This window comes from Lampetra fluviatilis, chromosome 24 (assembly GCF_964198595.1).
Source record: "Lampetra fluviatilis chromosome 24, kcLamFluv1.1, whole genome shotgun sequence".
NCBI classification, from domain to species: Eukaryota; Metazoa; Chordata; class Hyperoartia; order Petromyzontiformes; family Petromyzontidae; genus Lampetra; species Lampetra fluviatilis.
Genome location: NC_136298.1, coordinates 1,596,945 through 1,610,923, shown reverse-complemented (window position 1 = coordinate 1,610,923; position 13,979 = coordinate 1,596,945). Strand labels below are relative to the sequence as shown.

The window sequence follows — 13,979 nt, the reverse complement described above, 5'->3', positions numbered from 1 at the left end:
AACATAATTCGGAAATGTTTCGTATGGTGGGGTAAAGTGTGGGTAACTCCCACCTCTTGCACGACGTCTGGCCAGCGTGGAAGAGTAGGCCAGAAATACGCCCTTTTGAGCTCCCTTTAGTAGAGGCCCTTCCGCTAGCGGTGGCGTGAGCCAGCAATTGCCGGGGCTGCACCTTTACCTCCTGATACGAAATCCCCCATTGCGGCGCGCGCCATCACGCATGCGGCCGCCGGCTTCCGCTGACGATGAAGAGGCGCGCGTCTCAGGCGCGACGAGGGGAGAGCTCGCAGGGGATGGCCCGGTCCTGCACGCCCGCCAGTGCGTTCTCAACCACCGCCTCGACGATGGCGCGTCTCGCCCCCTCCGTGTCGACGCCCAGGTGGGGGGTGACGATGACGTTGGGGAGCTGCAGCAGGGGATGGTCCCTTGGGAGGGGACGTCAGCAACAGAGGACCTCGCTGGTGCCGTTTGGCACGAGAGCACCTCGCAGGGGGTCCGTGCTCATAACTCGTCGCTCAACGCGGGGCAGAAAAGTAAATCGGTGCATAAAGAAAATAGTGTCTGATGGGAATGGCCTTATTGCATCTGAATATAAAGTCGGTGCCGTGCTGTCGATGCACTTGCAATCGCGTTTGATATATATCCCTGTCTGACCATACTTCACCACATTGATGAGTACAGGTTGGTGAAGGGGTCGGGATTGGAGGGGCCAGTCATCTCAGTCAGGCGACCCGTGGCACCTGCTGGGTCCGCCCCATGACCTCCTGCCAGCGGGCGTTCGACACTTCACGTGGCCTCAAGGTGAACATAGCCTGGCACAAGCATCGTGGTGATATTACCGCCACTTAGTGGCGAATGGCGGTTGTTGTTGTTGGGAGGGGCAGGATTGGTTCAGATATATTGCCGTATTGTTTGCTATTGTTAACTTGCTGACCCACCCATACCAGACATCTGTAAAAGAAACGCTTCATAGCTCATCGGATTCCTCCTGCAGTCTAAATAAAGATTCTGATTCTGAGATATATTTGACTTAAAAATTTTGTGACTGCAGGAATTCATATTCTATGGTTCTTTCGGTAAAGTCACGTAGATAGAAAAATAATAATAAAATGAAAATAAAGTGAATAAAAAGGTATATATATAAAAACAAAACATTTATTCACTTCATTTAATTGTATTATTATTTTATTGTTATTCTTTTTCTATCTACGTGACTTTACCGAAAGAACCATATAATCTGAGATATCTGTCACCAATGATATTAGATGTGGCCTTGAGTCGAACTCGGCTCCGTGGGTTCACAGCTCAGTATGTTAACCACCAGCGCTTCATTCCCCATCACGCTTTGGCGTTACAGTATTTGTGAGTCAGTAGCACAGTGCTATGATGGTAATATGCCATCGACATGGATATAACTAAGAGTTTGTAATACTTACGATGGCGATCATGCCTAACCTATATTTTGTTATGTCTGTTTCGTGTAATGGCTCTCACGTAGTGTTATTAGTGAAGATTCACCAGCCTCAGAGATGCTGAGAGTCGACTCAGACGGCAAGGTGGGAACGTGTTGTATTCAGAGAGGAAAACCACACGGTGAAGAACATGGAAGCATCGGGGCAGAGACTGAGGCAGGACCTAGAGAGAGGTGGTTCCAGGTGGTGAACCAGGACGTGCAAGGACTGTGGAGTGGACGTGGAGATGATGGACTGGCATTGGCTTGAGTGGACAAAGTGGTGTGGAGAGACCACATTAGAAATGCAAGGAAGAAGAGTAGTGAAGAGGTAGGTGTTGGGTAACTGCTGTGAAATTTGTGTAGTGTTACCTGGGTAGTGGCTCGGGGTCAGTGACATCCAAAGCTGCTGCTCTGATCCACTTGTTCTGCAGGGCCTCCACCAGAGCCTCTTGGTCTATCACTTTGCCTGGCCATCATCATTACGTTGAGATATCATGTGGGGATTCATAAAAAGCACAACAGCACGAACGGGCGAGGATCATGAAATTACACACATCATGAAGAATGTGCGATCATATGACAGCTTTTAATACCTCTGGCGACATTGATGATGGTAGCATTGGTCTTCATTAACTTGAGTTCTCTCCTCCCGATCATTTTGATGGACTCTGCGTTCAGGGTGACTGTGACCATGAGAAAGTCACACTTCTCCAGGAGCTCCTCAAGCTTCTGGCAGTAGACGGCGCCCAGGCCTGTCTCCTCGTCCAATGGTCTGAACAATATCAACGATCCACGCACACAATGACGCCCTGCCCCTTTCAACATTAGCATACCTGTCAAGCCCTTATCAGTGCCTTACCTTATTACAGACCAATTCAGACCTTATTGGTCACCCCATGCCCTTATAAATCTCAACGTTCATCCTACAAAGTCCCATCACAAGGGAGAAACAAAAACAAATACTCTCTGGTTCTTTCGGTAAAGTCATGTAGGTAGAAAACAAAACACGACGTTTCGGTCGCAACACAAGCGTCCATCTTCAGGTGAGAAAAAAATAATATCTGCTGTTGTGGCTTTATATAGGCACGGGAGGGGGGAGGGAAGGGGGGGGGGAGGAGTTTGGCTGTAGGAGTTAGACATGCAATGTCCAGTTGTCTATAAGTGGAGTTGTGTCTGCGGCAGCAGTTACATTGGTGAAACGAAGCGACGTGTCTCAGACCGGGTTCGCAAACACAAAGCAGATTTGAAACACGGCAGAACCAACTCCTCGGTGGTGGCGGATAATTGTTTCAACGCTGTGGGCACACGTGACATTGTTTTGTCCGAGACCAAGGTGCTCTGCAAATCCTCGGGCCACCATCAGAGATTTGTTCATGAAGCCATCCAGATATACAAACACAGACAAAACTTTAATCGAGAAGATAGATTCAGATTGAGCAATCATTGGATGTAATAAACCGCGTCAAGTTTTAACTGCTATGATTTTCACTCAATCACCCGTGTCTTGTTGTCCGATTACTACAAGTCCATTAACTTGCTCATTTCTTCAGCCCCACCCGTCCATGTGTAGTATAGTAAACTACGGCGGGAGACCACTTGACGGGTAGCACACTTTATTCACACTTGGGTTGTCACAATAACACGTGTGGTCACTACAGCTCACGCTACACGTTCCACCTGACACGGGTGGTTACTACAGCTCACGCTACACGTTCCACCTGACACGTGTGGTTACTACAGCTCACGCTACACGTTCCACCTGACACGTGTGGTTTCTACAGCTCACGCTACCCGTTCCACCCGGCTACACACACACGGGCATTCCAGCCCCGTAGCATCCGGGGGAACCTCTAGACCCACCCCAGCTTGGGTATGGATCACGACCACTGGGTCCCGCGGCCCGGTCCTCACACGGACGTCCGGCCCCCGGGTCCCAAGGTCCCGCCTCTGAGCCACACAGGGCCCCGGTCCTTACAAGGACAGCGGGACTAGGTGTCTCAGGGCCCTATCTCTTCCTCCTCCGTCTTCACTGGTCACCAACTGTTCCCCGAGCGCCCGCGCGCACCGCCCTATATAGCCCTCCGCTCCAAGGAGACGGAGCCTATGCGGACTGCGATGTGAGCACCCACCCTAGCCGACCAATCATCACGCGCTGCCACACGATCCCTTCTTGTGTCAGCGCACATAACCAATCACCACGCGCTGCCACACGATCCATCACTGTCAGCGCGTGTCACCAACACACAGCCAATCACCATCACATAACCCATGACCCCGCGCTGACCTACGATCCCTCACCGTCAGCGCGCGTCACCAACACACAGCCAATCACCACGCGCTACCCCACGATCCCTACTGCCAGCGCGTATCACCACTACACATGCATGCCACAAACCCTCCCCTGTGAACTCCTACAGCCAAACTCCCCCCCCCCTCCCGTGCATAACTCCTACAGCCAAACTCCCCCCCTTCCCTCCCCCCTTCCATGCCTATATAAAGCCACAACATCAGATACATTTTTCTCACCTGAAGACGGACGCTTGTGTTGTGACCGAAACGTCATGTTTTCTTTTCTTTGATTATTATTTCTACTTGCGTGACTTTACTGAAAGAACCAGAGAGTATGGATTCCTGCAGTCACGAAAGCTTCAAATCAAGATAAAAAAACAAATAAACAAAAATAGTATTTATTTTTGCCCGTATTAAAACGGCTGTACGCCGTATGGACCTAGAAACTCAATTTCCCTGTACAAAAATACGGAAAAACCGTTTGGATTGACAGGTATGTATTAGCTCAGTCGGCATTATGAGTGGACAAAATTCATCGAGTGCGGTGATGACTACCACGACTGCCTGCCATAAACCAAAGCACGACCAATGAGGTGACATGAACTAACTCTGGGGGTGCCATGGTGGCGAGATGTTAACTACCTCGCCTCGTATACAGGAGGGTCGTGGGTTCTATCCCGACCCTGACACCTGTATATTTGGAGTTTGTATGTTCTTCCCGTGGTCGCGTGGATTTTTTTCTGGGTCCTCGGGTTTTTCCTGCCACGTTTAAAAATATGGCTGGTATAGATTTCCACGTGATAAGCGACTTCATTCAGCTATCATTTGTGGCCAGGTCGCTTCTGAAAAAGAGATATATACCTCAGTAGGACCTACCAGTTAAAATAAAAAGACTAGTTTTTTTTAATGCAGGCTGGGACAATTTAGTAACGTTACTCGAGACTGCCGTGTACTGAGGCAGACCAAACATGTTCATTGGTTACGTGTGTCCAGTAGACAACAAGATTTACCTGCTGGAATGCTACCCCGGGACCTGGCGCCTGCGCCCTAATCCACAGTAGACTTCGATCCAAGCATCAAGACCGTGACGCTCCTGCAGGTGTTCAACGGGACTGTGATGCAAATGCAGGTTGATCTAGAAACAATGTTTTTGTTTCAGGCATTAATTTCTATTTTACTTATGATATTCATTAAAAAAATTAAGTTAGGTAAATTACCCCGATTAGACTACCATAAGCCTTCCCCTAAAAAAATCATCATAGCTGCGTGTAAAATATTTTTTGTTATGTTCCGGTAATAATCATTTTTTATTGCTGGTATTTAGAGAGAGAAGGGAATGCGTATTGTCACCAGGGGTGTGGGGCTGGATGGTCCGCAGAAATGTGTAAAAGAGATTTATAGCTCATAGGATTCCTCCAGTATAAATATTCTGATTCTGTTTGCATCACCTGAGTGGTGCGGAATGCCAAACAAGTTTGAGAGCTACACAGCTCTCGCGGAAAGGCGTCTGAACCACAAATCCCACCCAAAACCCCTGGGCGTCACTCTGAATAGACCTCTCACCGATCAGCCCACATCTCACCAGCACTCGGCAACAAAGTAACAACCAGGAGGCAAACCTCATCCACAAACTCGCTGGAACGTCATCGTGGGTGTGGGGGGGGCACAGTCAGAACAGTGGCCCTGTCCACTCTGCTGCAGACCACCGCTCCGCCTCACGGCCCAGCAACCACCACACAGAGATCCTAGAAGTGCAGCTGAACACCACCATGAGGACGGAGTCAAGGACGTTGAAGTCCACCCCAACGGAGTAATTCCTGGTGCTGTGCCACGTCATCCCGCCGGCCATGTCAACGCGACGCCACCGCGCCACGAGGTGTTTTGTTTATGAATTCCCTTTGGCACTCAATTCAGCTCTCCACGCTTTATAATCGACCCATTATCCAGGTGGTCATAGTTGTGGAACACCGCAAACAAGGTAGGGAAGAACACCGCACAAGGTTCACAGCAGAGGGGGAAGCGATGATCCACGGTGGTCAGAACAACTCCAACCCGCGAACGCGCTCACGATCACGCCGGACATCCTGGGAAACGGCAGCCAATAACCACGACAGCTAGCACCCACCCATCATCATCAGCTTCTTATTTTTCTTATTTCGTATGGCTGCTGATATCGGTATAGAGCAACAACTACAATTCCCCAATCAGGTGGTAGCACGTGTTTTAGTTATCGGCCAGTTGGTTTTCCAGTAGGTCGCTAACAAATGCTGCTGGATAATATTGGTCTGGAAAGCCAATAGCCCAATTACTTAAAATATATCATTCATACATTGAGACACAGAACAAAGGTCTGTGTATAATGGTTGGGTAGTTTCGTGGTTGGAATCTGTTTCCAAATGAGTCTGACTTGGATTCTTCATCTTTCGTATGGCTGATGTAGATGCAGAGCAACAACTACAATTTCATTTTCAGGTGGTCAAGTCTAGATAACCGCGTCAGGAGCAGATCTCTTTCGTATTTGTGAATCGAGCATTGCGTCATTATACGTTGCATGGTCTGTTCTGGATGACCACAGTCGCACACCGGAGAGTTTCTAATTCATGCATCAGGTATCTGCATCTGCCAAGTTTTATGCAGATGCGGTTTAGGGTGGACCATGAGCTTCGTAGAAGATCAATACCAGGGATCTTCTGCGTTGGTTATTTCACAATGTGTTTATTTGTGTCATTATCCACCCATTATCCAGGTGGACAGAATCGTGGGACACCGCATGCAACATAGAGACCAGACACCTCATCAATGACCCATCAGCAGAGGTCCCTGCCTTCGACCTGCCTCGAAGTCAGCGGACGGCAATCGACCAACTTCACACAACAGGACACGGGGGGAGGGGGGTTAATGAAGCGGTGGCCACTTTGCTTCATGAGTGCAGGACGGGGTTGTAACTCCCAAGAGCGACTGTGGCCGCGAGTCCCGGACCGTGGAAGCCATCGCATCGAGCTGCCCAGCACTGACATATGTTGCGAGAGGCGCTTCCTGTTTCTCCACTCAGCATCTCAGGAAGCCACTGAGCGGATCGCCGAACTAGACTTGGCATTGTCAGATTTTGTCAGAAGAAGAAAATAAGATTACCAAGTTGACTGCCTGGTGGACCTGATAATATTGGGGGGGTGGAGGGTGGTGGGGAGGTGGGGGCATAGGGAATTGTGCACCCCTCACGCCAACATTAAATAACTAAGAGTGTCTGACTAAATATTTTCCTACTTTAGTCGCAACTCAATGAAATCCACAGACCAAACCTGGACTATAAATCCCACAGGCCATCGCCGACTAAGACTACTAATAATCACCAGTAAAACGTCACGGTACTCGAATGGTAAATGTTGTGGGTTTACTCTCCAACACGCCGGTGTGCTGAACTAGTAACGAATTTGCACGTTCTCTTTACACGACAAACCTTACAAAATGGCTGTCGGGTGGTGGCAGGTTTAACGACACATTTATATTTACGCGATCTAACCCAAAAAAACAACTTTTATGGATAACATTGGTCGTGAAAGCCTACTACTACTACGTATTAAACTATGATCACGATTGAAACGATGCTGGATAAATGAACTCCGGTTAACCGCTTAGGCCGTACCTCCTTGTGCGGTTATGGTACAGGATGTCCATGCGGAAACCGCGGGCCCTCTCCGCCACCAAACGGCCAACGCGGCCCATGCCCAAGATGCCCAGGGTAGCACCATCGACGTCCACTCCAACAAAGCTCCGGTCCTTTGCCGTAAACCTTTGTGACTTTGTAAGGGAGACACCTGGCGAGAAATCAACGGAACTACGCATTTAGCAACAAGATTCATTTTCAGACAATTCGCCTTCCTTCCTATGTCCTGTCCATCCACATACAAAAACTAAATAAAGTATTCTTTTACACATCCCATCAGCCACAGGGCCCTTCTGAAAGTGTATAATTTTAGCAACACAAGCAAAACTCTAGATCGGTTTCCACATTTAGTGTCTCATCGGCAGTTAGGTTTGCTGGCGAACTGCCAGACGTTTATAGGCAGGGATCCTCCGTGTTAGGTATGGGTCCTACTTCAACACAACGCTATACAGTAACACACAACACAAACTCATTCTTTGCGTCATTGTGGAGAAAGAGTAACACGATAAATAATACTATGTAACACGATTTTTGTACTGTAGTGTTATTTTATAATTGCTTATGCTTAAAAAGTATAGAAAATGACTGTTATTCCCCACAAACTGTAATTTAAAAGTAATTAAGACATCTGCAACGAACACAAATGGACACTGAAGCATGTGAGCAATACGCAAGGAATACAGAAGCCACGCACGTGGACGTATTCTGGAACGTTCTCCAACGCGCGTTCGTCCTCAAAAATGATTTGGTTATCGATAATGTCACGGTTCAAGCTGCACAACCAGGTGACGTCAACGCGGTGCACGATGAATGACATCACGATATGACGTCACGTAATTGCGCCATGGGGGGGAAGGGAGGTAGTTGCGTGCTTTTAGCATTGCTTTTGTGAATAATTTTTGACCTGGTTTTGTGAATCGTTTTAGTACTGGCATGTGAATAATTTAGCACTGCTTTTGTAAGTTAACAGAAGCTTACACTAAAGCTTCGTTCTTATTCAAGCATGTTCATGATCGTTGTCGTTACCTTCTGTTCACACAAACACACGGACCGACTGGATGCATTAATGCTTGCAACCATTCGTTGGAAAGTCTTTTTGTTAATTCATAGGCCCTAACCTTGTGACATATTATTGGTTCTAAAAATAATATAAATATTGTTTGATATTTATTTTATTATTTCCCTTCTACGTGACTTTACCGAAAGAACCAAGAATATGAATCCCTGCAGTCACGAAAGCTTTAAATCAAAACTTGTGAAAGTTACGGTAGCGAGGACGTGTAGGATACATCGAGAGCACAACATTCATGAAACGAGTACAGCAATACACAGGTAACGACTGTCAGAATATCCGTGATCGTGTAATCCTCGCTGTGAATTATTACCACTCTTCGATCGTGACTACTACCGCGAGCACTGTTCCTGTGAACGGCGAACTCGTGCTCCACCAGACTGACTGCTTCGTCTCATCCACATTGTTCAACCGCCACCACACTGCAGGCCACAACTACACAAAGATTCCCCGTATAGCCTGAACAGACTGTTGGGGCAAGTGCCGTTAGCGAGCAGCTATTATAGTGGCCAACACCACGCCCGGCCGCCTTTGTCTCCCGGGTGGCAATATACACACCGCACCAGGTACTCATTTTAGGATGAGTCGATCTAGAGGAGGCCCAGGACCGGTTCAGATAATCGTCACTGGTGTTGGCCGTGAGTGGGAATCGAACCCGGGTTGCCAGGTTACTAGTGCAGTGCTCTAACCGCTACACCACCGTCACAACTACACATACACTCAGTCACCCACTCACTCACCACACCGCAGGTCACAACTACACACCCACTCAATCACCCACCCGCTCAATAACCCACTGACCCACTCACCACACTGCAGGTCACAACTACACACCCACCCACTCAATCACCCACAGACCCACTCACCACACTGCAGGTCACAACTAGACACCCACTTAATCACCCACTGACCCACTCACCACACTGCAGGTCACAACTACACACTCACCCGCTCAATCACCCACTGACCCACTCACCACACCGCAGGTCACAACTAGACACTCACCCACTTAATCACCCACTGACTCACTCACCACACTGCAGGTCGCAACTACACACTCACCCGCTCAATCACCCACTGACCCACTCACCACACTGCAGGTCACAATTACACACTCACCCGCTCAATCACCCACTGACCCACTCACCACACCGCAGGTCACAACTAGACACTCACCTACTTAATCACCCACTGACCCACTCACCACACTGCAGGTCACAACTACACACCCACCCACTCAATCACCCACAGACCCACTCACCACACTGCAGGTCACAACTACACACTCACCCACTCACTCACCACACTGCTGCAAGTCACAACTACACATTCACCACTCAATCACCCACTGACCAACTCACTCACCACACTCCTGCAAGCCACAACACTTCTCTTTCTGCTTCTTCCCTCGAATGGCTCAAGTTTGGAACTCCGTCCCATCATCAATTATTCCCCTAGCTCCTGTCCAAACCGTGCTCATTGCAAGGAACGTGTTTACACTCCTACCTATCGTCGCTTTGAGGTTTTGGGCTTCTTTTGAGACTTTTCTCTTGCATCAAAACAATTATTTACTACTATAATGAGTCAAGAATGTCTGTGTGTCCCGCGTGTGACGTCACTACACATCGGCCAGCCCCCCTCATTAATACTCATGAACAAGTAACGTCCTCCACATGGACTACCCCCTCATTAATAATCATGAGCAGGTAACGTCATTCCACATCGAACAGCCCCCCACATTAATAATCATGAAGATGTGACGTCACTCCACTTGGGGGGGGGGGGCGAGGCGCCTCCACCCCCTCCTCAGCGTCAACTTACAACCCTCACTATAAAGGCAGAACCCTCACGTCACGCGATCTCCGTAACGCTATTGAGACATAAGTAACAAGTAAACCCGTAAAAACAAAGTTTTTCACTATAAATCCTTTATATGCGTGGCGGCTAGAGTCTTCTCGTCCTCTGGCTTGAGATGGCTGCCACCTATGGGTCAGATGATTGTCTGCCAGTATTAAGCAATTGGTAATTAAATATTTAATTTGTTTTCCCTAAACAGTGTAAAATTTTGGAAACATTTTTTCACGAAAATTAATTGTCACACACAACGAGTCTGTGTGGATCACGGGAAGTGGGTTAAAAAACGAGCGAAAGATTTGCACGGTCCTAAGCAAGCAAGCGGACTTAATATAAAGGATTTTAAAATATATTCGCCTGTGGAGGACGCGGGGATCGATCCCGCGACCTTTGGCATGGGAAGCGAGGGCGCTACCAACTGCGCTACTCCGCCACGGCCTGTGGAGGGGTTACGCTCAGGGCTCCTACACTGTGACGTTCAGCCAAAGCCATGAATGCATTCTATTTGAATATATGTAAAATACATTTTTTTTGCCTAAAAAGTGTAAAATTTTGGAAAAAATTTTTCACGAACATTAATTGTCTCGCACAACGAGTCTGTGTGGAAAATGTCAGCTCGATTGGATCACGCGAAGTGGGTTAAAAAACGACCGAAAGATTTGCACGGTCGTAAGCAAGCAAGCACGCAAGCAAGCACGCAAGCAAGCAAGCGAACTTAATATAAAGGATTTAAAAAAGACGTCATGATGAACAAGGGATTATAACCTTAAAATGAAATCCAGGGTGTTCAAAAAGATGGACCCGATTTAAAATCGCTATATCTCTAACCATGAACTGCCCATGAATGAAACTCTTACCACTTAAAAGGGCGGGGCATAGAGAGGGCGGGGCATAGAGAGGGTAGGGCATAGCGTTTCAAATGATTACCGCTAGATGCCTCTCCCAGCGCACAAATTGCCCCTAGCCTCAGTCATTCGCAAGATAGTGACCCTGCAACACAAGGGGCGTTTTGCGTTCTGCAGTTCAGCAAGACTGAATCCGCAATTGCGGTGCAGCGTGCGTTTCAGCTGCGTTTTGGCATTGATCCGCCAATGTCAAAGAGCATGGTGGCACAAAAGACCGTGTTTTTGTGCCACCATTAGCAACTAATCTGGATGACCTCAAAAACAGAATCACGGCAGCGGTGACTTCAGTGGAAGAAGACACGTTGAGATGCGTTTGGGACGAATTCAACTATCGTCTCGATGTTGTCCGTGGAGGGCACATAGAGCATTTATAAAATGGTTAGTAAAACTTGATAACTCATTAAACCGTTTGTACCTTTTTGTGTAATTGTAACATGTTGCCATTGTGAAATATACTGCTTTGAAATTGGGTCCATCTTTTTGAAACACCCTGTAAGTCTGTGTCACCGCAGCCTTACAAATTACACACGAATTGATGCAATGAATATCATGTCGTGGTAAGCTTTTCGCTTGCAAGTTTCAGATTTACTGAAATACTCCCGTCCTTGGACGGGCAAAAGGCTAGTGAAAATAATATACCATCCACTAGATTCCTGGCAGAGGCGAGCAGGAGCGTCATGGCCATGTCGGCGGTAGGGGCGCTGACTACGTCGGGAGTGTAGGACACGGAGACTCCGTGGCTCCACAGGAGAGGCAGATCCAGATGATCCACCCCGACCCCGGCGCTCGCCACCGTCTTGAGCTTCGGCAGACTCTCCAGGAGGTCCTTGGTGACCCGCGGTTCCCAGTAGAAAATGCAGATGGCCTCGATCTTTTGGGCCAAGTCGCTGTTTCCCATCACATCTTTTAAAGTCACCAAGTTGAAGTGTCTCTCGATTAACTTTATGGCACTGTCACTGTAGAGCGTGGTGAGACATTCTGGTCCCAGCATGTATGGCAGTCCTTGCATGGCGATGAAATCAGTATCAAATTTGGCGAAATTGACGGGGTGCTGTTCAAGGGGAAAAAACGTGATATTATTATGATAGAATGACAAAGAAACGAAAAAATTCGTTAGTTTTAACATCACGTTTGAACAAAAAATTAAGCATTGAAGGTGTCTCAGTTAAATTTTATATGCAGGCTTTCCGAACCAAGATCATCATTGGTTATAATTAGTTGATTTTGGGTCGGATAGTGTAGGTAGGTCGCTCGCGATAGCTGAGGGTTTTTGTTTATAAACACCTCACGACACTGATTGTCATCTCCAGTGCAACTTCGTACAAAAATTGTCAACATCTTGGTTGCCTTTCGACGTCCCTCTGGTTTACTGAAAACAACTCAAACGGTTGTCACATTTACTCATGTCGTGACAACTTTGTTTGATTGGCTCTGTCGGGTGGTGGAGGGTTATCGTATAAAATATATGGCGAGTTATTTCTCTTTCCTGGTATGCTGGAGGTCGCGGGTTCGATCCAGACCCTGAACATGCCTGTTGTGTATTTAAAGATTTTCTTGTCGATGCCGAATATAAAATACTTGAAATAAACACCGAAAATAAACACACTTCAAAGTGTACAGTGAGGGAAAAAGTATTTGATCCCCTGCTGATTTTGTACGTTTGCCCACTGACAAAGAAATGATCAGTCTATAATTTTAATGGTAGGTTTATTTGAACAATGAGAGACAGAATAACAACAACAAAATCCATAAAAACGCATGTCAAAAATGTTATAAATTGATTTGCATTTTAACGAGGGAAATACGTATTTGACCCCTCTGAAAAACATGACTTAGTACTTGGTGGCAAAACCCTTGTTGGCAATCACAGAGGTCAGACGTTTCTTGTAGTTGGCCACCAGGTTTGCACACATCTCAGGAGGGATTTTGTCCCACTCCTCTTTGCAGATCTTCTCCAAGTCATTAAGGTTTCGAGGCTGATGTTTGGCAACTCGAACCTTCAGCTCCCTCCACATATTTTCTATGGGATTAAGGTCTGGAGGCTGGCTAGACCACTCCAGGACCTTAATGTGCTTCTTCTTGAGCCACTCCTTTGTTGCCTTGGCAATGTGTTTTGGGTCATTGTCATGCTGGAATACCCATCCACGACCCATTTTCAATGCCCTGGCTGAGGGAAGGAGGTTCTCACCCAAGATTTGACGGTACATGGCCGCGTCCATCGTCTCTTTGATGTGGTGAAGTTGTCCTGTCCCCTTAGCAGACAAACACCCCCAAAGCAAAATGTTTCCACCTCCATGTTTGACGGTGGGGATGGTGTTTTTGGGGTCATAGGCAGCATTCCTCCTCCAAACACGGCGAGTTGAGTTGATGCCAAAGAGCTCCATTTTGGTCTCATCTGACCACAACACTTTCACCCAGTTGTCCTCTGAATCATTCAGATCTTCATTGGCAAACTTCAGACGGGCATGTATATGTGCTTTCTTGAGCAGGGGGACCTTGCGGGTGCTGCAGGATTTCAGTCCTTCACGGCGTAGTGTGTTACCAACTGTTTTCTTGGTGACTATGGTCCCAGCTGCCTTGAGATCATTGACAAGATCCTCCCGTGTAGTTCTGGGCTGATTCCTCGCCGTTCTCATGATCATTGCAACTCCACGAGGTGAGATCTTGCATGGAGCCCCAGGCCGAGGGAGATTGACAGTTCTTTTGTGTTTCTTCCATTTGCGAATAATCGCACCAACTGTT

General features: G+C 47.6%; 1 protein-coding gene across 1 annotated transcript; it reads right to left on the bottom strand.

The window, feature by feature from the left end:
- Positions 1–262: 262 nt before the first annotated feature.
- LOC144941221 (putative 2-ketogluconate reductase) lies at positions 263–12,246 on the bottom strand. Its single transcript, XM_078867840.1, has 5 exons — positions 11,877–12,246; positions 7,386–7,557; positions 2,047–2,225; positions 1,823–1,919; positions 263–425 (listed from the first exon to the last, which is right to left on the bottom strand). Exons 1-5 carry the CDS (start codon positions 12,244–12,246, stop codon positions 263–265), a joined length of 981 nt encoding a protein of 326 aa, XP_078723966.1.
- Between the last annotated feature and the right edge of the window lie 1,733 nt (positions 12,247–13,979).